This window comes from Salmo salar, chromosome ssa21 (genome assembly GCF_905237065.1).
Source record: "Salmo salar chromosome ssa21, Ssal_v3.1, whole genome shotgun sequence".
Lineage (NCBI taxonomy): Eukaryota > Metazoa > Chordata > Actinopteri > Salmoniformes > Salmonidae > Salmo > Salmo salar.
Window position 1 is genome coordinate 16,251,551 of NC_059462.1, and position 25,288 is coordinate 16,276,838.

Genomic DNA, 25,288 nt, shown 5'->3' on the forward strand with positions numbered 1-25,288 from the left:
TTACCAAAGTCAACCCACATTTACCACAGGCATTACGATTGGGTCTTGCAGCTGCACTCCGAAGTTATGAATACTTGTGGGCAGGATTGAAACGAACCGAACCTTCATTTGTGTTCTGACGCAGTCACGATCACCAGTCCCACAAAACTCAGTTTTGGACAACAATGACATTATGACACTATTTACACTTTAGTCAATTTTGACAGAATAAATGTTTCTGACTCATATCGATGCCACACAGGTTCTTTTCTAAATTCGAATTTGTTTTTTTTAGGGGCAGTTGCTTTGACATATCTTCTTTGCAGCTTACTCCCCACCATTCCTTTAAGTTATTAGGTTACTCTTCTGTAGTTATTTTGTCTGATGGATGACATTGCATGACATTTTATTCAAGGCAGTCAGATATACTACTAGCCTAACTTAAAATACACATCTTGCACTATCAAAGGAAGACAAAATACACTGCTAGTGTCCATTAGATAGGTTGTCCAGTAATTGTTCCCTAATACTACCACCATTTATTTTAGGTACTTCTCTTGGTTATGAAATGAACCTATATGGATGTTGTTCTGTCAGGTTTTGCAGACGGCATCGGTTAAGAACCGGGGAGAATGTTCCTTCAGTCCCCCGAGACTTAATACTGATGTCAGAGATGGTCCTACCTCGCTTCATCATCTGTATCATCCAGTACCTAAGGGATGGATACACTGAACCAGGTGGGAGAAACAGCATCACACTATGTCTACAGGATACCTTAAAATCACCTGATTGCAATTAAACAGCCCTCGGAGAACAAAACATTGTGCTGAAAGTTATTTTCCAACGATCTGACACATTTATATTTCACAACATTTATCATGCCTTGCTCTCACAGACACATCAACTGAGAGGGACCTACAGAAGGTCTTACAGCAGCTGGAGCCCCAGATCTCCTTCCTAGAAGAACTGACGAAGATGGGCGGAGCAATGAGAACTGTGCTGACAAAGATCCTAACCAATCAGCAAACATTCAAGGACCTGAGCATGGGTAAATATGTCTGTTTCCACTTACTCATAGTGCCATTGAGTGATGTGTTATTCTGACCTGAGGGGAGAGAAACTATCAAAAGGTGACATGATACTAATCAATATTGCCAAACTATAATAATTCAATGCTCCACACATGCTAATGAATGTCTGTTAGTTTAATACATATCTCATATGTAAATATGCCCTATAGGTCAAGAAGAGAATGTATTTGCAAAAAAGAACTACGAGAACTACCTGTCAGCACTGAAGAACTCAGGCCTGGTGTCTGTGGAGCAAAAGGCCCAGACTGGGGCTGCGGAGCCCACACGAGGTTCTGAGACAGGGGCTCTGGGCTTACTGGGTAAGACCTCATCCCTTCTTTAGGAGTTGGAACTCAAAATAAGAGTCCCTGATAGCATACCATTTGTTGTAGTATGGACACATAATGGAAGTAGTGTTTCTCAATGACTCATTAATCAAGGAAATAATGAATGGCTGCCATCTGTCTCTGCTCTGTTTTCCTTAGGAGCTGCAGCACCATCCAGCTCTGAGTCCAATAAAGAGGTATGTGAATACTGGATCAGAATAGTTAGTCTTTCTTCTCACTATTGAAATATAGATAGAGTAGTTATAATACTTCCCATTGTTTTTCTTAAAGGAGGATCAAGATGGGGGGCAATCTATTGGACAGAGAAAGAGGGTGAAACTTAGTAGCACAACCAAAGGTAATTTACATAACATGCATTACATTCTATGTAATGATGAATGATACACAGATTTATTTTTTATTTATTTTTTGTATGTGAAACTCAACATTGGCAGGAGTCACTAGTTTGAATAATGTATATTCTGTCCTTAGATCCATCCATTATGGACTCTCTGAAACACAAATGTTTTCTGGAGGAGTTGCTGTTTTGGACAATAAAGTACGAGTTTCCTCAGAAGATGGTTACTTTTCTACTTAACATGCTGCCAGATCAAGACTACAAGGTATGTATTTCAGGTTGTAGCTAAGTGTAGTGGCTCTGCTGCATTCTTTTTTCTTTGTTGAGAACCTGTTATTTTTTACCTTTATTTAACTAGGCAAGTCAGTTAAGAACAAATTCTTATTTTCAATGATGGCCTAGGAACAGTGGGTTCTGCCTTGTTCAGGGGCAGAAGGACAGATTTGTACCATGTCAGCTCGGGGATTCGAACTTGCAACCTTTCGGTTACTAGTCCAACGCTCTAACCACTAGGCTACCCTGCCGCCCCTTATGACAGCAGAATGTAGTCAATTATTACCCGTTTGATTGTTGTGCTTTTTTGTTGTTGTTTTGTAGATCACCTTCACGAAAACATTTGTTCAACATTATGCGTTCATCATGAAAACTCTGATGAAAAGCCAGGAGTCGGATACCATGTCCAACCGCATCGTACATATCAGTGTACAGCTGTTCAGCAATGAGGACTTAGCACGTCACGTGACGGAGGAGTGTCAACTACTGGACATCATGGTCACTGTCCTCCTCTACATGATGGAGAGTTGCCTTATCAAAAGTGAACTTCAAGGTGAGCTGTGTTTGAATGACCATACTGATGATTGTTTCACTGACTTTGTGAATCTAAACTGCTTCCCACAATACCAAGCCTCATTGTGTTCAGTCACTCTTTTTTTTCCCCCTGTTATTTTCAGATGAAGAGAACAGCCGCCACGTTGTGGTCAATTGCAGCGAGGCTCTGCTGAAGAACAACACATACTGGCCTTTAGTTAGCGACTTTATTAATATTCTCTCACACCAAAGTGTAGCGAAGAAATTCCTGGAGGACCACTCGCTGCTCATGCTGTGGATGAGCTTTGTGTCCTTCTTTCAAGGTAATTCCCTGTGGATTTAAGAATCTGAATAGCAGTGGTAGCTGGGACTGTTGAAGTGTCAGTATTTGCCTCAAGGATGACTAATCGTTATTCCCTGGTAGCGTAGCTGGTGTGATTTTAGCACGACTCCAATAGATAAAGATCAGACTATCATCTGTCTCTGTTAGAGGCCCAGTGCAGTCAAAAATGTGATTTTTCTTTGTTTTTATATATTTCTACACTGAGGTTGGAATAATACCGTGAAAACGATGATAATACAATTTTAGTGTAAGAGCTGTTTGAAAAGACCGCCAGAAATTTCAGCCTGTTTTGGTGGGATGGAGTTTTGGCCTGCCTGGTTACATCACCAGGTGGTAAATTGGTTAATAGACCAATAACAGAGTTACAAACCTCTGCCAATAATGGCTAGTTTAAAATTTTTCCCTACCCACTCAGACCACTCCTAGCAAAATTCTTGCTTAGGGAAACGGCTCTTTGCTAAGATGCTCTTTTCTTTTGTAAGGTAACCAGAAATTATTTTGATAATGAGAGAAAAATGTCTGTGTTGGCCCGTTAAGTATCTGCTTAGTCATATGAGGCAATATTAGTCCTCTTTAATTCCCTTCCATTGGTGGTAGTCACTGCTTATTTAGCTGGTCACTGTTTTCTGTAGCAGAGCAAGATGTCCAGCAAAACTGATGTTATGGCACATTGAAGGCAACTTTTTTTATTTTACTCTTCTAGGAATGTGACCTGACAAAGACAATCACGGAGCATGTTATTCCTTGGGCTCGTTCAACATTGTAGCAGACAGTGCAGGCAACTGCCGACTGACTGCGTCATAAATAACTACTCATTATTATTTGTAGATCAGTCGGTCACCATTTACCCACAATGCCTCATGGATTTGATGCTATCAAACACGGCCCTTGTCTCTATTAGAATTGTCTGTGCAGCACTCCTGCTACGTGTCCACCATAACCCTAAAAATAACCCCTAGCCGCAGATACTGTGGGCTGGAGTATCCACTTACTTAGGCAAGATGCAGAGAGCATAGTGCCACTATGTTATGCTATGAGTGTAAGCTGCCCTTATGGGATTCCCCCCATTCTTAGACTTATCTAGATGTCAATAAATATGTTTTCTGGGTTAACACTGCTTTGTCTTTGTGAATGAGACCACTGTAATGCTATCTGTTACGTAACGACTAACCCTGAAAGCTCTTGCCTGGTCCTGTAGGTATGAACTTGAATAAGCGGGAGTTGAGTGAGCACGTGGAGTTTGAGTCCCAGACGTACTATGCAGCATTTGCGGCCGAGTTGGAGGCCTGCGCACAACCCATGTGGGGTCTCCTCACACACTGCAAAGTCAAAGTGAGTCCAATATCCCTCTTAAATGTAATGCAGATCACGTTACGGCTATTTGACATTCAGGTGTTAGGCACAGGAAACCGAAAAGGATTATACCACGAATCATTGTTTATTCGCAGGAGACACAGGAATACACCAAGACGGTGGTGCGTTACTGCTTAGAGACTCTGCAGATCTGGTTTGATGCCATTGGCTTTGTGGATGAGGTAACTCTGCAAATATGCACAACAGTCAGGAAGCATTTTGTAGACCGACGTTTCCTTTAGTGTTTATCTGGTCTCTGTTTCTCTGCAGCTTGCTCCAAATCAGGTGACGTTTCACCTGCCACTGCACCGTTACTACGCCATGTTCCTAAGCAAGGTGTGGCAGATCTACAACCCTTTAAGTTCTGTTCCTGGTGCTTTAAGCCCTCTTTGTAGTGAGTTGACTGTGTCTATTGTCTCACAGGCAGTGAAGTGCCAGGGGCTTGACCTGGAGAGTCTCCTCCCAGACCAAGAGATGCTCATGAGGATCATGGTCCATCCACTCCAGATTCAGGTATTGCACCAGTACAGGACCATTACACATCCCATTTCAATGCCTTGATAATGCCTCACATAACAGAAGAAGTTGTGTGTGAATAAGGTCCCACAATGCCTGAAAAGGAAAGGCTGACTTTCCCCGTATACCCAAACAGTTGTTAGTCTCTTATATATACACTGCTCAAAAAAATAAAGGGAACACTTAAACAACACAATGTAACTCCAAGTCAATCACACGTCTGTGAAATCAAACTGTCCACTTAGGAAGCAACACTGATTGACAATACATTTCACATGCTGTTGTGCAAATGGAATAGACAACAGGTGGAAATTATAGGCAATTAGCAAGACACCCCCAATAAAGGAGTGGTTCTGCAGGTGGGGACCACAGACCACTTCTCAGTTCCTATGCTTCCTGGCTGATGTTTTGGTCACTTTTGAATGCTGGCCGTGCTTTCACTCCAGTGGTAGCATGAGACGGAGTCTACAACCCACACAAGTGGCTCAGGTAGTGCAGCTCATCCAGGATGGCACATCAATGCGAGCTGTGGCAAGAAGGTTTGCTGTATCTGTCAGCGTAGTGTCCAGAGCATGGCGGCGCTACCAGGAGACAGGCCAGCACATCAGGAGACGTGGAGGAGGGCAACAACCCAGCAGCAGGACCGCTACCTCCGCCTTTGTGCAAGGAGGAGCAGGAGGAGCACTGCCAGAGCCCTGCAAAATGACCTCCAGCAGGCCACAAATGTGCATGTGTCTGCTCAAACGGTCAGAAGCAGATTCCATGAGGGTGGTATGAGGGCCTGACGTCCACAGGTGGGGGTTGTGCTTACAGCCCAACACCGTGCAGGACGTTTGGCATTTGCCAGAGAACACCAAGATTGGCAAATTCGCCACTGGCGCCCTGTGCTCTTCACAGATGAAAGCAGGTTCACACTGAGCATGTGACAGACGTGACAGAGTCTGGAGACGCCGTGGAGAACGTTCTGCTGCCTGCAACATCCTCCAGCATGACCGGTTTGGCGGTGGGTCAGTCATGGTGTGGGGTGGCAATTCTTTGGGGGGGCCGCACAGCCCTCCATGTGCTCGCCAGAGGTAGCCTGACTGCCATTAGGTACCGAGATGAGATCCTCAGACCCCTTGTGAGACCATATGCTAGTGCGGTTGGCCCTGGGTTCCTCCTAATGCAAGACAATGCTAGACCTCATGTGGCTGGAGTGTGTCAGCAGTTCCTGCAAGAGGAAGGCATTGATGCTATGGACTGGCCCGCCCGTTCCCCAGACCTGAATCCAATTGAGCACATCTGGGACATCATGTCTCGTTCCATCCACCAACGCCACGTTGCACCACAGACTGTCCAGGAGTTGGCGGATGCTTTAGTCCAGGTCTGGGAGGAGATCCCTCAGGAGACCATCCGCCACCTCATCAGGAGCATGCCCAGGCATTGTAGGGAGGTCATACAGGCACGTGGAGGCCACAGACACTACTGAGCCTCATTTTGACTTGTTTTAAGGACATTACATCAAAGTTGGATCAGCCTGTAGTGTGGTTTTCCACTTTAATTTTGAGTGTGACTCCAAATCCAGACCTCCATGGGTTGATAAATTGGATTTCCATTGATTTATTTTTGTGTGATTTTGTTGTCAGCACATTCATGACCGCCCGCTTGGAGTTTGCCAAAAGGCAACTAAAGGGCTCTCAGACCATAATAACAAGATTCTCTGGTCTGATGAAACCAAGATTGAACTCTTTGACCTGAATGCCAAGCGCCACGTCTGGAGGAAACCTGGCAACATCCCTACGGTGAAACGTGGTGGCAGCATCATGCTGTTGGGATGTTTTTCAGCGGCAGGGACTGGGAGACTAGTCAGGATCGAGGGAGGGATGAACAGAGCAAGGCACAGAGAGATCCTTGATGAAAACCTGCTCCAGAGCGCTCAGATCCTCAGACTGGGGTGAAGGTTCACCTTCCAACAGGACAGTGATCCTAAGCACACAGCCAAAACAACGCAGGAGTGGCTGCGGGACAAGTCTCTGAATGTCCTTGAGTGGCCCAGCCAGAGCCCGGATTTGAACCCAATCAAACATATCTGGAGACACCTGAAAATAGCTGTGCAGCGACGCTCCCCATCCAACCTGACAGAGCTTGAGAGGATCTGCAGAGAAGAATGAAAGTCCCCAAATACAGGTGTGCCAAGCTTGTAGCGTCATACCCAAGAAGACCCGAAGGGTGTAATCGCTGCCGAAGGTGCTTCAACAAAGAGTAGAGGGACTTAAGTAAATGTGACTTTTATTTAAAAAAAATCTTTACCTATTTTTACTGTCATTATGGGGTATTTATTGTGTGTAGATGAGGACAAACTATTTAATAAAGTTTAGAATAAGGCTGTAACGTAACAAAATCTGGAAAAAGTTAAGGGATCTGAATACTTTCTGAGTGCACTCTATATGAGTAGGAGTCATCGACTGACTGTTTAAGGGGTTCCTGTGTGACTGTACTCTGGAGCTACCTTAATATTTGTTCATGTATACAGTTTATGTTAATGTCCCTTGTGTTTTCTTGTAGGCAAGCCTGTCGGAGATCCACAGTAACATGTGGGTCAGAAATGGTCTGCAGATCAAAGGACAGGCTATGACCTACGTGCAGTCTCACTTCTGCAACTCTATGATCGATCCAGACATCTTTCTGCTCCAGGTATATACTACTTTCTTCAAGGTGATTACAACATTAGGGATTGTTAGGTCCTAAACTCCATTCAATAATTGGGAAGAACAATCTTTCGACAGGTGTGTGCCTCAAGGCTAGATCCAGACTACTTCATCTCTTCAGTGTTCGAGAGGTACGGTCGACCCTTTTGGAAAAGTCCTTTCGACTTGTCGTTTTTTCACCGAACTTCATTGACCTTGTTTATCATCACCTGTTGAAAAATCCCGTTTTGAGTAACTAGTTGGCGAGTAGCCCGGAGGTTTTACTGGCAGTAACATGTATTTCTTATCCAGATTCAAAGTGGTGGACCTGTTGACCATGGCCTCTGTGCACCAGAATACTGTACTTGACGGTGAGCAGGAGAGGCCGATGCTGGAGGGAGCCTTGACGTTTCTCGTCATCTTGTCCAGTCTTCGCATCCACTTGGGTAAGTGCAGATGCAACAAGGGAGAAGAAAATTGTACATCAACAACAATTGGTATGTTTGTACACTAGTGTTATCCATCGATTTTTATTTTTATACATTTGTAATGAATATTTCTCCCTTTCGTTGATAGGGATGGCAGATGATGAGATTCTCAGAGCCGAGATGGTCTCCCAACTGTGCATGAACGACCGTACCCACAGTTCACTGTTGGACCTCGTATCCTCACTGTTTTATCAGCCTCACTATTCACAGTATAATTAATTGAACAGCCTTACCCGTGGTTAGTATGTTCTCACTTTGATTCTCATAATGACTTGTTGGTAGCTGGATATTTGGTCTCCAGATTTTCTGTTGTCAGTAACCTTTTTTTCTGAAGAGCTAATTTTTTTATTTTCTTGGTATCATGTGTAATTGTGTTGTCCTTGTTTTACAAAATGGGAAACCCACCAAAACACCTCGTTTTCATCAGACCTCCCCTTGTTGGTACATGTGACTTTGATTGTGACTAGTTTAATCAATGAAAAATTGCATCATTTAACACGCATCGATCTTGCCAGTTTCACTATTTGGGATCACCTTTATTATGCTGCACATTTGCCCGGGTACATACTTTCCTGAAGTGAATATTCAGATTCCTGAGAATCCTAACCCCAAGAGTGGGATCGTCCCAGGAAGTTGCAGCTTTGAGGAGATGCTGTCTGCCGTGGCTGACTTCAAAGCCCCCGTGTTTGAACTAGGGGGTTCCATGCAGCAGGGCATGTACACACCTAAAGGTAAGTTGTCTATTGTAGTTCCTGGCTTGGGATGTGTTCACTAGGTAAAGAACAGAACTAAACTGGGAGGGACCTGGATTTGTGCAATAAACTCTAGTTTTCACTTCAAAACGTTTTACAACGGTGCAAAAGTTTTTGCTACGGTGTGTGTGACTAATAAATAGATGCTGTCCAAAAGCTTTGTTGGATCAACACCAAGCATATTGTTTTCATTCAACATAATCACTGGTGCTTTTTCACCAGTCTACCTTGAGAGGGCACTCATGCACCACAATTGACTCTAGTTCAACCCATGCAGAAGCCTAGGGACTTGCACAAGTCTCAATCAAGACGAGGTCCCTCTTGAAGACTTAATTATTGTCCTGTACACGTTTGAAATTGTAATGCCCTTCAGGCAGTTACATCAATACTGTTTGTCTCCCCTATTACCTAATATAGGGCATTGCCTCAGCTGCTGAGAGCAGTGCATTTTTAAGTCCATGGCTGTTATTTTTTTTATATCAGATCAGGATTTGGCTCATTAGGTGTCCTATCCTAATGTCAGCCTTGTGATTTTGTTTTAAATTGAAATTGGCCCAATTTCCAGTCTAAATGTTTTTTTTTGTGATGGAGACCTCATACAGTCTGTAAAATGTTTTGAGGCCATTCTGTGCTGATATGATTGTTCTGGTGGTTTTATTAATCCTTATTTTACCAGGTGTGTTCTCAGTCAACTTATTCTCATTTACAGCAACGACCTGGGGAATAGTTACAGGGGGGATGAATGAGCCAATTGGAGCTGGGGATGATTAGGTGGACATGATGGTATGAGGGCCAGATTGGGAATTTAGCCAGGACACCGGGGTCAACACCCCTACTCTTACGATAAGTGCCATGGGATCTTTAGTGACCACCGTGTCAGGACACTCGTTTAACGTCCCATACAAAAGACTGATATTGTGTGGGATGGGGGGTGCATAAAGACATTGGAAAGGTTTGTGGGTAGGTGGTAACAGCCAGAACCGCATTAGGTTTGTGTCATTGGAGGTGTCAGATTGTCATTGCGACTCCACATTTCCTGTCATTGCACTTTCCACTTGGGGGCAGGCTAACTCTACTTTCTGAGGCCCCACGAGAAAAAATATATCTATCTAATATTTTTATGGCAATGTGACTTTTTAAGCAGCCGTTCCTCAAGGATTGGTCTTTCTGTTTTCCAGCGGAGGTGTGGGAGAAGGAGTTTGACCCCATCATGGTTATTCTCAGAACAGTCTATCGTCGTGATGTCCAGTCAGCAATGGACAGATACTCAGCATTGTAAGTTAAGTCACTAAGCTCATCGTCTCCAGCAAGAAATGAAGGGTTTATTTTTACAAAAAAAAACGTATGAAATAATTTTCAGGTTTTGAATGACTATGTAGGAGTACATAGTTATTTTACCAGTACATTCAGTATGTCTTGTTATGTAGTTCTGATTCGTTCTGTTTTACAGTTGGGATGGTCATGTTTGAAACCGAGCGGGTGGGTGTCATGCCCTGCATAATAATAATTCATTTAATTTATAAAGTGCTTTTCTCAGACCCAAGATGCAATTTTTTAAAATAAAAAAAATAAATAACAAACAAAGCTGTCATCAGGTCCGGAGGACATGAGAGCAGAATTAGCAGAGGTTCTTGAAAGCTTTTCTGAACAGCACGGTCTTGAGCTCTGCCTTTTTTTAAAGAAGGACCGACACTGCAGCCCTAATAGTGTCTGGAAGTATGTTCCGGAGCCGCGCAACCGAAAGCCCTCTCACCCATAGTTTTTAGTCTGTTAGAGGGCTGCTGAAGGGAGACGGACCAGGAGGAGTGAAGGGTGCGTGTAGGGCAGGAGAGTAGAATGAGGTCATACAGGTACTTGGGTCCAGAGTTGTGGTTAGCTTGGTAGATGTGAACCAGGATTTTGTAGTCGACGCGTGGGGAGCCAGTGGAGGTTGAACAGCACTGGAGTAATGTGGTTGAGGACATGTGCAGCACATTTCTGGACATTGTAGCCTGTTTAGACACTTGACAGATGCGCCAACAAAAAGGGCGTTACAGAAGTCCAGACAGGATCAAATAAAGTCATGGATGAGTCGCTCACCTGCAGGATGTGATGGCGTAGGTCGTAATGTTCTGTAGATGTAAAAATGTGACTTACTGGCTCGCTGTTCCCACCTGTCCTTGAAGAGGGGTTAGGCCAACATGGTGAAGAGGGAGGGGTTGGTTCCAATATTTTAATTGCGAGCTGTAATACAATTGAGAATCCTTCCTTGTGAGATTTAGGTTGGATGTCTCCGAAGATAAATGTGATGGTTGGGGTGGGAGAGAGAGACGGTGTTAGGTTCATTTCCTGACGATCTCTTTAAGATGTGAAGTGACTAAATATACTGAAGTGTCCTCTCCTGGCAGCCCTTCTTCATTTGAAATAGCAGTTTAAGGGCAAGGAAAGATTACATGGCTAATGGATAAAACATTTTTCTTGCTCTATGATTTCTGTAAATACCAAATGTAGGCTATATTGAACCAAGGCAATTTTAGAAATCCAAGCTATTCAATCCGTGTTGAACAAGAAATAAGAATGATTTAGATTTATTTTTGCTATTTTTAGACCGTCACATGTTGAAAAAGACGTTCTAGTACAGCGTGTAGTAACCCTGTCATGGCACCAGGTGATCATATTTCCCCCTTGAAGCATATCGAAGCTGCTATTGCCCCACCTCAAGTCTGTGATAGAAGGCTTATGTTACTCGTTCACATTGTTGGAATATGATGGATTGCCTGTCAACCAGGCCACGTTGTTATATAACCGCGATCCTTTCATCGCTAATAGCTTGAGTCTTTTCAGCCGATCGGCTGTTCTTTTGCATAGACTGGAAGGTTCCGTGTGGTAAATTCCTCAGGAGATTATTTAATGTTACATTTTTACCTATGCGTTTGTGATGTTGGATTGAGCTCTATTGATTATTGCTTGGAATTGACCTTGATTTGTTGTCGTCTCCAGCTTGAAACAGTCCGGGATGCACACGACAGGGAATCCATGGCCACCTTACAAAGAGCGGACTCCTCTGCACCCATGTTACAAAGGCCTGGACAGGCTTTTACACTGCAAGACACTGCACATTGTCATCTTCACACTGCTTTACAAGGTGACCCTCCCAACACCTCTTCACTCATATTATTAATCGCTTCATTTGTCCCTGAAAGAAACACCTGTGCATAGGAATTTCATTGTCTTTGATAAAAGCTGATGGGGAGATTGCCCTATGGTTGAATTTGGCAGAACTATAATGTAATGTTTTGTTTTAGATCTGGCTGGATCACTCCAACATGTCTGAGCACGTTCTGTGCATGGTGCTCTACCTGATTGAGCTGGGCTTGGACAACCAGGTTGAAGAGGACAAGGAGGATGAGGTTAGACCTTCAGCCACTCAAAGACGACGTCCGTTAGTTTCTTCCTACGTGCTCTTCACATTAACCCCCTTTCTCATGTTCTGTGACTAGGAGCCTTGCATTGAGGAGCACTGCCATGACAGCTGGTTCCCAGGCACCAACCTCTTGTCCAACCTGCACCATGTCATCAACTACGTGAGGGTGAGGGTGCCTGAGACTGCCCCCGAGGTGAAGAGGGAGAGAGAGCCCCCTGCCAGCACCAGCGCCGAGGCATCCAACTTCGGCCAGGTCAGTTAACACCCTGCCCGCACACTGGGTGGTACTGCCTCGACTCATGTATTCATAGTACTGTGCTCAGAATTGCTTACCTCTGGGTAGATGAGGTGTAATGCTCCTTCAATATGTTCGGTATACTGGGTATTTTTGTATTATGTAGCCTGTTATATCATCTTTTGATGTGGAGAGGTCGCTCTTTGCCAGGGTCATATGTGTTAAAAGCACTTACGTAATGTTGTTTTTGCCGTACTTCTGCTCCACAGAATTCCAGGCGCCTGACAGGGAATTGGAGAGAGGTAGCTGTTTGCATTTTGAGTGTTTGTTTGGTCTTACTAGGAAGACCTGGATGATGTCCTCGGGGCCTTGCAGTGTGTTCTCTTCTGACTGTTGTGTAAAACCTCCATGACAACGTTATTCTCTTGTTCATGTCTTATGATTTGTAGCCATATTTAGGTAGTTTTGAGTGGTGTTGTGCTCTGATGGGGTTGAAACTAAGTGTATAATGTGAGTCTGGGTAAATGCTTTTTAACTGCATGTCACCTTGATTGATGGCGCTCCGACAGGACTGTGATGTATGTATATTTAACAGTGCTCCCATCCATTGTCAGGGCAAGCCATTGCAATTGTTCCAATGTTTTTCACGTTTAAGGGGGGCGAGGTAGAATTTTCCTCTCAGAATATGAACTAGAACTCTGAGGTTTCTCTTGAGAAGTCAGCAGAATTAGGGGTATTTAATGTGACTTCGATATGTGTGCCATGCCCATCTGCTGATGGCAAGGTGGCCTCCTAATGTAGGGAGGCGGGATCCATCATGCCAAAATGCCTTTTGTGTGACGTTGTAATTTGAGCAGGCATTTGTGTCGTGCACGTAAACACTCCATTGAAAGATAGCGTTTCGAAAGGACCGGCTGAATTGGAAGGAAAGGTGGTCACATGGGTGTCTCTCTTGCTCTCCCTCTGCATGTTTTATTGAGAGGGCCATGGTTTGTGCTGCATGTTTGGAAAGCAGGTGTGGGTGTGTGTGTGTAGGAGAGATTTGACGTGTGCCTCTGCTATTGGTAGAATGTGCGGGAGGCGCAGGTGTTCAGCCTGGTGGCGGAGCGCCGGAGGAAGTTCCAGGAGATCATCAACCGCAGCAGCACAGAGGCTAGCCAGGCGGTGCGGCCCAAGAGCAGCTCCACTCGCTGGGTCCCGCCCGGCACGCCTCCCCAGCTGGTCACCGAGATCCTGGAGATCCACGAGAGCATGCTCTCCCTGCTCATCAAGCTGCACCAGAAGCTGTCGGCCAAGCAGAACTCGCTGTCGGCCACCTGGCTGGAGGACATGGACGCCAACCCAAACCGCCACGTCCACGGGGACGGCATCACCGCCATCGAGCGCATCCTCACCAAGGCGGCCACGCGTAGCCACCAGAGTAAGCGCAGCATACAGGAGATCTGTGGGAAGGTCTTTCCTCCCGTCGCTCCCAAGAAGAACAGCCCCACTGCCAAGAAGACCATGGATAAGGAGGAGAGGTTTGTTACAGGCTCCCACTCCGTTTGCAAAACCATCATCAACTTGTGTGGTGCCACTTTTTTATTTATTTTACGTCTCTTAAAATGAATCCAATAATCAACGTTAAACTGTTTCAATGTGAGGACTTTATTAGCTTTTGAATTGAGAAACACGTTTTTTTTTTTTTTTAAGTTGGTCAAAGGACATCTGCAGAGTATGAATTTGTGAAAACAAAATATATATTCAATCAGCGTAGAGCCTTGTTCTCGGGCTGTTGCCAGGGCGACTGTGGGCCAGCCAATGGCAGAGGAAGCTGAAAGGGGGTGCTTCACATTTCTCAGGCGGGCTGTCTGTGCCCCTGAAGCTGTCAGTGGGAATTACTGAGCTGTGACGCTCCTGTCACCATTTGTTTATGTCCTCTTATTAGGGGTCTCTATTTACAGTCAACCCTGCTCCCTGGAAGTCTGCACAGGATCTACCGCCAGCCACATTAGGGAAATAATCACCTTCACAGCCCGGCACCCAGTCACATACTGTAGCCTTGCTCAAAATAGGCTCTTACTTTCTAGTTTGTATGTATCAGTGTCCAATGCTACAAAGGCAATCTCGCATGATCTAGTATGCCTTTGTGGCGGCGTCTGAGGAAAAACAAGCATTGTGTAACGGGCAGACCAGTCACTGTCTGGAAATGGTAATGCACTGGTTGGTGAGTGGTGGTGATTTTTAATGGCTAGCCATTGAGAGAAGGGCTTTCAGTGCATTATTATAACTAAGCATTTCCACCTACACATGGAAACTGTTGCTATGGCGATGGGTTAACCCAATCAGTGAAGAGAATAGGCATTACTCCTGCATCAAAATAATGGAAGCCTGGGCCACATGCCTCATCACTCTATTTTAAGTACACATTTTGATTAGAATAACTGTAGGATTTTTGGTTTGTTTTATGTGTGGTGGTGTCACCACAAGTTCCCGACTATATCCAAGCGATGCAACGCTTTGACACTTATTTGAAATGGTATGACTGACTTTTTGTATTGATTGGCAGTTTTTATATGGAAGTCGTCTGTGATTTTTGAAGTTTTGTTTTCCGTTCAGGCGTCAGCGGGCTCGAGAGAGACAGCAGAAACTCCTGGCTGAGTTTGCCTCCAGACAGAAGAGTTTCATGGAAACAGCCATGGATGTTGGTAAGGCAGTGACTCATTTGGTCCAGCAGCATTTCTCATTCTCAAGGCACATTCCTATTGTTCCCCCATCTATGAGTTATTGTGAATGTTGGGCCAGTCTTATCAGAAACCTTTCCAAGCTTCTAGCTGTACTTATGTATTGACAGATTTATTCGATGGTGCAATATATGCTAGGACTTCTTGGATACGGGGCCCGGTTCGCTATAACATTGAAGTGGACTCCACGCCACTCATGCTGAGGACATTTTATGGACTCGTTCCATTATAGTCTTTGAAGGAAAGAAAGCTTAGCTTTTTTTCCCCCACTGTGGCAAGGTGACACTGGCCACAGCCCTCGGCCCTCCCATGGACTACCTACACTTGTTAGGAGCAATGAGAGGAAAGCACTCCCCTGGGGTTGGAGCTGTGCTAGTCGAGTGCACAGAGGATCAAAGCACTAATAGTGGTATGGACTCCCAGGGACGATCCTGACACAGTGTGGTTAGTGGATGAATAATGGTCTCTGTGATCAGAAGGAACACTTAGGCAGGGGTTAACAATGTAAATGGAGTTTGCCTATTTGCACAGATTTTGAAGAAACGTACTATTGTTTGAGTAGTGATTTCGCCATCTTTTTGCAGGTGTCCCTGCTGACAATGCCCTGCATTTATTGAATGGATTTAGCTCGCGTGTCCATCTCATCAGTATAAAGATTGGTCATTGGCTTCTCATGAGCTATGTTTGTTTCACAGATTGAATCAAAGGTCACAGAGGATATGAATATTTGCGCTGGGATTTTGACAAGGCAAATAGGTCCAATGGTGAAAGCATCTGTTCAAACATGAATCTCCCAGTGCACTTGGCCGCAGTGGTTATGGGCTTTGTGGAAAACTAAAGCCAAGATAAGATCGGCATCCGGGTACTATGATGTCTTGTGTTTTTATGCGCAAGGACAAAACCCCCCTTTTTGAATTCCCATTTACGCTGTTTGTTCTCGCTCCTAGCTGTGTGCCACATGAAAGATGACCATTTTGAATACGGTGAGGCTCATGCGTTTCAAGATATGATCCTATTGTTTCTGAGCATTCATGCGTTTGACTCGGGCAACAGATGTTGCGAGCATCTGCTTTTTAAATGGATTTTGTAGCATGACTTATTATGGGTTCTAAATTGGAATGTTTATGATCTCGATTTTCGTATGTAAATGACTTTGGACAGTGATTTTGTTTACGATTGAGCAGTTAAAATACCTAAAAATACCACCGCATCCTTCATTGGATGCCATCTGAAAGCATTCAATTTGTCACTACAACTATCCTCACTCAATCACGCTACAGTGTTGACTGCGAGATTTTTACACGTATGTTGTTCATGAGTCGGGAAAAATAGCATGGCAAGGCAGTCGTCCTCCATAGCAACACCGGTGTCCTTGTCTCCAGCTCGGCGTGCACTGATGGCCTGAGGCCTGAGCTGTTCCGTCTAATGCAAACTGTTTTCATTTCCCCTGGAACACACTGACCTCTCTCGAGATCAGTCCACCTGACGCAATAAATCAATTCCGACACGGGTTGACATTTCTATGCCGTATTTGCTGTTCAAATGAAAATCTTTAACATTAAAAAAAAAAAAATATATATTAATCTCTAGCACCACGCCAATCACTTGGACAGAGCAAGCAGAGAGCTGAAGTGTTGACGCCAGGCACAGTCCTTTCCAGTACAGTACAGTGAGTGGTGGACCAGTATGTCTGAACGCTACCTGTGTTTTTTGTCAATGCTTATCCTCTTTAACCACCCCTTATCTTGTCATTGAGAAAATGCAATTGTATAGGGAAAATGCATGCTATTTCACTGAAGTGGAACTGTTGAGACCCGTGTCCAACCTAATAGAACTAGTCATTGATTTTGTTCTGAATTATGAAAGAACAAAGTAATTGAGCGTGGTATTATTTCTAGGAAGGAACGCAAGCTTATCTGGCACCTCTTCAAATGGCCTTTTCTTACTGCCTGTTTTAGCCGGCCCCAAAGACAGCAGTTTCACACCACATTACCGCCAAATGTTATTATTTTTTTTTTTACACATGGCTTGCCAAGATCTTCCCCGAGCTCCAAGCACTTATTCCAATATGTTTGTCTCCTCGTTTTAATGTCAATTGCTCAGAAAATCTGTTTTTAGAATGGAAAACTGCTATCTAGCTCCAAATGGGATCTATTCTAGATGATATCTCCAGCATTTCTGATGAAGCCTTTTTAATGTGGTATTAATAAAGTGTTGAAGTGAGGAACCAAAAGTAACCCTTTCGTGTTGTCGTGTGTCTGTTAGAATCCCCGGACACTGAAGCAGCCATGGACCTGGGTGCCTCTGAAGTAAAGGAGTCTGAGGTCCTCTATGACTGTGTGATCTGTGGCCAGAGTGGCCCTTCCACTGAGGACCGGCCCACTGGCCTGGTCGTTCTCCTCCAGGCATCCTCAGGTACTACTGCACTACATCCCCCAGTAGCCCCCTCACTGTTTCACATCACTAAAATTAATGGCCTACACAATCCGCTTTTGTCGCACCACCGTCCTGATTTTGTAGTTCAATTTCAACCACCTACTAATGAAATGGCAATACGGAGTCATTTGAACAGGTAGTGTATTTCATAGATAAGAACATGCACGGCCCTTTCCGATTTAAACCAAAACAGTTATTCATGGCAGCTTGGCTCCACCATATTGGAAATCTAATTTGAATAGGTAGTTTAGCTGTTTTTAATTGGCTCATTTATCATTCACGTTGATCCCTGGCTACGTTTTCATACAGCTTCTCTCTGCTAAGAGTTAATTTCGATGCCGTCCTGCCCAGACCGAGGAGGATCATTCATTGTGGTGAAAATAAACGGCATGTTTTTATTAGTAATTAGTTGAGGTTTGGGAACACTTGCAGCCTCAAGGTCAAAAGAGCACCTCGTATGATCTGCCAACTGCTATTTCATATTACGCCTATCAAAAGACAATGTAAACGCTAAGTTAATTATCTCTGATCATTATTGCACACGGTCGTATTGTCCTTAGATTGGAAGCCATAATCATTGGAAGCGGGATGTTTTTCCAGACTGCCGCTGATTACTGAGAGGACGTGCGGGAGACTAGCTGTCATTATCGACTGATTTATCACTCACCATTCTCTGTTGCTGATGTAGAAAGGGGGAAAAAACGTCTGCTTTTGACGACAGGCATTCCTTAAACGTGACGCGTTTTCCACGCAACCGCTGCCCTTGATTGTTCTATGTAAATGTTATGCAGACTTTTATAAATGAGAATCTGAGAGCTCCTTATGCATTAGTAATACATTATCACTCACTACGAGCCCCCGTGCTCTTGACTATTTCAGTGCTGGGACACCGATGCAAGAGCGACGAAGCCAAGAAACTGCCAACCACTGACGAGGAGCGCATCTACCCAGCGGACACGTGCGGAGCGGCTCACGACGTCAGGCTCGCTCTCATGCAGAGCTTCTTCAAAGACGTAGGTGTCTGACTCACTCGCTTGGTTACTTTGCACACATTTTATAAACTGTATATCTCTCGTGTCTTTGGTTTTGATCTATCAAGTAAAAGGCTCACTGTAACACACGGGTAAGCATTCCTGTTTTTATTTTATTTTTTACATTTTTGTGTACTTTTTACCCCTTTTCCTTCCCAATTGTTGTGATCTCCAATTGGTAGTTAGTCTTGTCCCATCGCTGCAACTCCTGTACGGACTCGGGGGAGGCAAAGGTCGAGAGCCATGCGTCCTGCGAAACACGACCCATCCAAGCCGCACTGCTTCTTGACACTGCTCGCTTAACCCGGAAGCCAGCCGCACCAATGTGTCGGAGGAAACACCGTACAGCTGGTGACCGAAGTCGGCGTGCATTGCGCCCGGCTGCAACAAGGAGTCGCTAGAGCGCGGCCGGCTGCGACACAGCCCGGGATCGAACCCGGATCTGTAGTGACGCCTCTAGCACTGCAATGCAGTGCCTTAGACTGCTGCGCCACTCGGGAGGCCAGCATTCCTGTTTTTTTGAAGTCTCATGGACATGGAGTGGATTCCCATCATAGATGTTGAACCATTTCTGCCTGAGTGGGTTTCTGGTGATTCAACAGCCTCGTCCCAGCCCCCGGCCAAGTGTGCCTGCCTGTCTGTCAGTAGCCAACTCAACTCAACTAGACTGAGTCGAGCGGCTACTACTACGGGCTATTTGTGTGCTGGAATCAGTCGTTTTTTTTTTTTAACTGAAACTTCATTTTATGTCATGACCGAGCTCCAGTCGCCACTCAAATCATTCGTAAATCACGGAGTTGCGTTTAATCGGCTAGTCTGTCAGTAACTCCAGCAGCCTGAGAGCGGAGATAATGAGGCATGGAGGATTTAGACCTCCCGACAGACCTTCTCCTCCACCTTTTTTTTCCCCCTTTCTCTCTCTCTCTGACTGGGAGCACTGAGGCAGTTAGTCAGTGACTAAGAAACACTGCCACTGTCTTTTCAGTTTTAGCTGCACTGCTATTCTTTTGTTCTTTCTCCAGAGAATGTTACTGCCTTACTGGCACATAGAAATTTAAATTCAGGGTTTAAAACTGCCACTTGCATTTGCAACCCTTTTGACTTGGCAGTGCGACACACCTAAGTTGAATTGGTTGGTTGGGTGCCAGTGATTTTTATTTATTTTTTGCTGGTCACATTAGTTTTTGGTTCACAATTGGCTTTAAAAAAAAAAAAACGATCAAGATTTATTCAAACAACAATGGGTATGCAGACCATTCAAAAAGTTTGGTCTGAACTCTTTGCAATGCGCAATTGTCATCATGCTCTGTTTTTGAATTAACATTTCGAAAGACTTTCCTAACAAACCTTCCCAATAAAAAGTTGACTGCAAAGTAGGTCTACCTGGCAGACTATCACAATTTGTATCAATCGCGGGGCATTTGTTTTGCTAACTCTACCATCACATGTAGCCTATATTGACAATACAAAAACACAGCTAGTAAAACGGTCTCTTGCTAGTCGCTCAATTGACTTTTTTTTGTTTCTTTTTTTTTTAACCTCAAAAGTAGTCTACTGATGTGGTTTCAGCATTATGGACTTTTTGTAGTTTCTCTATAAAGTGTGATTTAAAAAAAATTATAATTGTGATTGAGAACCTGAAAGAAACTAAGGGAAAACTGAATTTACCTAAAGATAAAATTGATTGTATAGGGCCCTACAACTGTAGATATTTGTTTTCCCCCTCCAAACAATCAATGTAAATATATTGTCAAGTTAAAATGTAATTATTTGTGTATGGAAGGTGGGTCCTTATAGGCTACTTGCTCAGCCCGCAAATTAAAGAACATTTAAATGATGCACGCATCATCCGCTTTCCCGGGCCCAGTGTTCTTTGCATTCGGGCCAGTAGCTTTAGCACTGGCCCGGTGTGCCACTGGCAAAATTACCTGAATGTCAAGCCCTGCACGTGCATGCTAATTTAAAATATGGCTAGTCGTTTTTAACCTGGTTCTGTATAAAATGCATTATTACATTATGGGACACAGGTCAGGAAAAAATTGGAATCTATTGTAAACTCAGCAAAAAAAGAAACGTCCTCTCACTGTCAACTGCGTTTATTTTCAGCAAACGTAACATGTATGAACATAAGATTCAACAACTGAGACATAAACTGAACAAGTTCCACAGACTTGTGACTAACAAATGGAATAATATGTCCCTGTCAAAAGTAACAGTCAGTATCTGGTGTGGCCACCAGCTGAATTAAGTACTGCAGTGCATTTCCTCCTCATGGACTGCACCAGATTTGCCAGTTCTTGCTGTGAGATGTTACCCCACTCTTCCACCAAGGCACCTGCAAGTTCCCGGACATTTCTGGGGGGAATGGCCCTAGCCCTCACCCTCCGATCCAACAGGTCCCAGACGTGCTCAATGGGATTGAGATCTGGGCTCTTCGCTGGCCATGGCAGAAACACTGACATTCCTGTCTTGCAGTGAATCACGCACAGAACGAGCATTATAGCTAGTGGCATTGTCATGCTGGAGGGTCATGTCAGGATGAGCCTGCAGGAAGGGTACCACATGAGGGAGGAGGATGTCTTCCCTGTAACGCACAGCGTTGAGATTGCCTGCAATGACGACAAGCTCAGTCCGATGATGCTGTGACACACCGCCCCAGACCATGACGGACCCTCCACCTCCAAATCGATCCCGCTCCAGAGTACAGGCCTCGGTGTAATGCTCATTCCTTCGACAATAAACACGAATCCGACCATCACCCCTGGTGAGACAAAACCGCGACTCGTCAGTGAAGAGCACTTTCTGCCAGTCCTGTCTGGTCCAGCGACGTTGGGTTTGTGCCCATAGGCGATGTTGTTGCCAGTGAGGACCTGCCTTACAACAGGCCTACAAGCCCTCAGTCCAGCCTCTCTCAGCCTATTGCGGACAGTCTGAGCACTGATGGAGGGATTGTGTGTTCCTGGTGTAACTCAGGCAGTTGTTGTTGCCATCCTGTCCCGCAGGTGTGATGTTCGGATGTACCCATCCTGTGCAGGTGTTACACGTGGTCTGCCACGGCAAGGACGATCAGCTGTCTGTTCTGTCTCCCTGTAACGCTGTCTTAAGCGTCTCACAGTACGGACATTGCAATTTATTGCCCTGGCCACATCTGCAGTCCTCATGCCTCCTTGCAGCATGCCTAATGCACGTTCACGCAGATGAGCAGGGACCCTGGGCATCTTTCTTTTGGTGTTTTTCAGAGTCAGTAGAAAGGACTCTTTAGTGTGCTGAGTTTTCATAACTGTGACCTTAATTGCCTACCGTCTGTAAGCTGTTAGTGTCTTAATGACCGTTCCACAGGTGCATGTTCATTAATTGTTTATGGTTCATTGAACAAGCATGGGAAATGGTGTTTAAACCCTTTACAGTGAAGATCTGAAGTTATTTTGATTTTTACGAATTATCTTTGAAAGACAGGGTCCTGGAAAAATAGACGTTATTTTCTTTGAGTCTATATATTTCATTTCTAGTTATGGAACTTCAAAGGGAATAGACTCTTACCTGTCTTGTGCTGTTCTCTTGTCTGTTTCGCAGAGTTCCTGTCTGCAGTCAGTCTCAATAGGCTGGGATGGAGGTGTGTATGTGCAGACCTGTGGACACACCCTGCACATAGACTGCCACAAGTCCTACATGGAGTCTCTGCGGGTAAGAGAATATCTATATGAAAGTATGGATTGACATAAGATGTGGCAGTCCTACCCTGCCTCTGCTTCCTGTAATAATCCCAAGCGCATTTTTTTACACAGAATGACCAGGGGATGCAGGGCTTCTCTGTGGATAAGGGCGAGTTCACCTGCCCGCTGTGCAGACAGTTTGCTAACAGCGTGCTGCCCTGCCGCCCAGGCCGGAGCACCGAGGTGGTCAGCTGGCACATGTCCACCAACAAGAAGACCTCTGTGCTGGTGAAGGAGGTGGAGGACCTGCAAGAGCAGCTGGGACTTTTCCCAGTAAGCACCACTGTAAGGCAGAGAGATCTATACAGCTTCACCCCAGTCTGTACCCCTGATCACTCCATCTTAACGCATCACTAGCTGACAAATGAGACTGACACTAACGCAGCTTTTTTTTTGTGTTACCCCAATTTGGCCTCCGTTCATATTGAACCGGTCGTCTCCTGGCAAACCTTTGCTGTGGTTTGTTTCCCATACCATACCAATGATTTGCAAATGCATACCAGTGGGTGACCATTATGTCGAAATTACCATTGTTGTCAAACTGGAGATGCTATGAAGTCACTGTGTAACCTTTCCCGTTCAGACGGAGTCCAACCTCAGTAAGGAGATGGAGTTGGTGATCAAGGACATCAAGAACACCACCCAGAGGAAGTACATGGACTATGGCAAGAACCCTGGTTCCCCTGACAACGACTTCCTCTTCATGTACTCTGTGGCCAGGTGAGGGACACCGCAGTCTGCTCTGAGACTCTTCAAAATAATACAGTTTTAGAGACTCCATTTGTCACAGTCATACAGAGAATTCTCAATTTCAAGCTAGACTAAGTGAAAGTGCACCCTGCTGACAGGCCTTGGAAATGTGGGATAGACTGGTCACTGCAGGCTATCTTTCAGTGTTCCTGTGGCTAGTGACCCCCTACCCTTGCTCCAGTCAGACAGGGAGGTCCTCCTCCACTGCTCTTATTATGCACACCACTGACTCTTGTCTGGTGGCTGCTGGCTGCCTGTCCTGTCTGCTCCTTTGTGCTCTTAAAGCCAGCTAGCTCCCTGCCTGACATTAGCCTACAATAACTGGCCACAGAAAGAGAACTGCAACATTTCCTGGGTTTAGCCTAGTTGTATTTTTGTTTAGTTTTTTCCTTTTGAGTGCCTATCTTCGATTTGAGAAGGGCTGCTTGAAAAGGCTTTTGTACAATAACTTTGGTGTACAGTCGAAGCGTATTGAATTTTTGTCTTTGTACCTGCACCGGATATATAGAGTATTTTGAAGAAGGAAAAAAATGAAGTTGCTCGGAACCTGTGAAGGTTTTCTTGATTGCCTTTATTCAAACCTCTGATTGTACTGCAGTGTGGGACTGGAAGTGCTGCTTCTAAGCAGCTTTGTCAGTTAAGGCTGCAGTAAAATGGTATTGACCCTGGTTGGTTCCACCATCCTTTGCCTAATCTTTTATTACCTCTGACTGTATGGATTTATCACTCTGCCTCCCTTTGACTGATTTTGAAGAGCTCTTTTTCTCCTGAGTGCTTATTCACAGTTTTGTTGCGCCTTGTGTTAGAGCCCAAATCGTCATTCCTTGAACAACACGCTCCTCTGTAATATCTGGAGTTAGCAGGCGCTCTGCAGTGCTTTTATCATAACCTGAAATTGATCATGCGTTACAGCGAGTAGAGAATGCAACCGTCATTCTATTCTGTCACCAGAGTGTTGTGGGAAGGCCTTGGTCCCTGCCCGACATGTCTCCCCCTCCCCATGACACGGTCCACTCAACCGGTTCCTCACCCTGTGCCCGGCAGAAAGAAGTCCCTGCTTCCTGTGTCTGGGTTCCTGTTGGCTTTTACAAGTTCAGTGAACAGCGCAAATTGCCTGAGGAATGGACAATTCCTCTGTCACAGGGGCGCTCTTATCAGTAGCAGACAGATGGAGCTCGGTGCAGCTGCATTATCTATGTGAAATTGCTTTTTCATACAGGGAGCCCAAGGATTTGCCCCCACCTTCCCAGCCTTTGGGAGGAAACGGCCAGTGGCAGGATCAAAACAACTCCAGTTCAGTCTAATTTTAGCAACACCTACTGTATCTGCTTTTAATATCAATTTATTCTGTTACGGCTTTTATTTCATTATTTGGTGGCGAGATTTTTAATATTAAATGTTTGGATATGCATTGGGAATTCACAGCAGAGATTATACACGGAAACTGTGGATGAAATGGCTTTTATGTTAACAGCCTAGCTTGTGCAAACCCGGAACTGTTGAAATTCTGTACGTTGTTGATACGGAATAGCTAGTCCAAAACAAACACAACAACAAATGTCTGCTACATCTTATAAATCTGATGGATTTTTATAAAAATGGGGGAAAAGTCGGTCACGCATATATTGAGGATAATTTTGCTAGGTGATGTGTTTAGGTTTGGCCACTAGTCCTACTGTCTTAGGTTGCTAATAGAGCCCGCCCGACCAATATGGGGTTTTTCAGTCTGATACTGATTTTTATGGAGGCGAAAGTCACAAATATATCTGCCAATATCGTTTTATTTATTTTTTAACACATTGTGCTCCAAAGGGTTAACGTATTCTGTAAATTATGATTTCTTAACACAATATATTAAAATTAACATTATTTAAGAACATTTTATTTGTGGATTACAGGATATCCACCAAAAAGCAACTATAATTTACTGCCATATTTATACAGGATATGACTTTAGTTACTTTTTTTAGGTACAACTTAAAGTTGTCTGTGGCAGTGGATGAGAAGCATGCGAAAGTGTTTGTGCTAAACCACCACAAGGGTGGCTGGTTGAATTAAACTGTCAAGTAAATCTGAAACTGCGCTGATACAAATAAGCGTTGAAATGCAGTAACATGTCGTTTGTAATCTTACCACTAGGTGTCAGTTTCAACATTTGTCTTGAGTTGATTTACTACAGTGTTTACAACAGTCACAGATCATGTAAACAAACACGTAAATGGCAACCTTTGACAAGCAGAAGTTAGATGTTCATTACGACAATGTTTTGTTATAGAAACCATATGTACCTTACACTGTTATTAAATGGAACATGTACTGGCTATACATTTCAACTACAA

At 44.4% G+C, this 25,288-nt stretch overlaps 1 protein-coding gene across 4 annotated transcripts in view; it reads left to right on the plus strand.

Annotated features, from left to right (window-relative positions):
• Positions 1-25,288, plus strand: part of LOC106581775 (ubiquitin protein ligase E3 component n-recognin 3) — a 41,957-nt gene that overhangs the window by 2,241 nt on the left and 14,428 nt on the right. The window contains exons 2-30 of one of the 4 annotated variants that reach the window (XM_014164064.2): positions 577-716; positions 875-1,027; positions 1,220-1,369; positions 1,535-1,572; positions 1,667-1,733; positions 1,868-1,998; positions 2,331-2,559; positions 2,684-2,863; positions 4,082-4,215; positions 4,332-4,418; positions 4,507-4,572; positions 4,660-4,749; positions 7,297-7,425; positions 7,518-7,570; positions 7,731-7,864; positions 7,995-8,080; positions 8,496-8,637; positions 9,837-9,933; positions 11,638-11,782; positions 11,943-12,047; positions 12,138-12,314; positions 12,566-12,598; positions 13,365-13,816; positions 14,895-14,983; positions 17,285-17,434; positions 18,335-18,468; positions 22,060-22,170; positions 22,272-22,484; positions 22,783-22,919. In XM_014164064.2, the coding sequence (XP_014019539.1) occupies positions 577-716; positions 875-1,027; positions 1,220-1,369; positions 1,535-1,572; positions 1,667-1,733; positions 1,868-1,998; positions 2,331-2,559; positions 2,684-2,863; positions 4,082-4,215; positions 4,332-4,418; positions 4,507-4,572; positions 4,660-4,749; positions 7,297-7,425; positions 7,518-7,570; positions 7,731-7,864; positions 7,995-8,080; positions 8,496-8,637; positions 9,837-9,933; positions 11,638-11,782; positions 11,943-12,047; positions 12,138-12,314; positions 12,566-12,598; positions 13,365-13,816; positions 14,895-14,983; positions 17,285-17,434; positions 18,335-18,468; positions 22,060-22,170; positions 22,272-22,484; positions 22,783-22,919 (3,852 nt within the window). The remainder of the gene's footprint in view (positions 1-576; positions 717-874; positions 1,028-1,219; positions 1,370-1,534; positions 1,573-1,666; positions 1,734-1,867; positions 1,999-2,330; positions 2,560-2,683; positions 2,864-4,081; positions 4,216-4,331; positions 4,419-4,506; positions 4,573-4,659; positions 4,750-7,296; positions 7,426-7,517; positions 7,571-7,730; positions 7,865-7,994; positions 8,081-8,495; positions 8,638-9,836; positions 9,934-11,637; positions 11,783-11,942; positions 12,048-12,137; positions 12,315-12,565; positions 12,599-13,364; positions 13,817-14,894; positions 14,984-17,284; positions 17,435-18,334; positions 18,469-22,059; positions 22,171-22,271; positions 22,485-22,782; positions 22,920-25,288) is intronic. The other 3 variants (XM_014164065.2, XM_014164066.2, XM_014164067.2) reach the window with 3 other exon arrangements.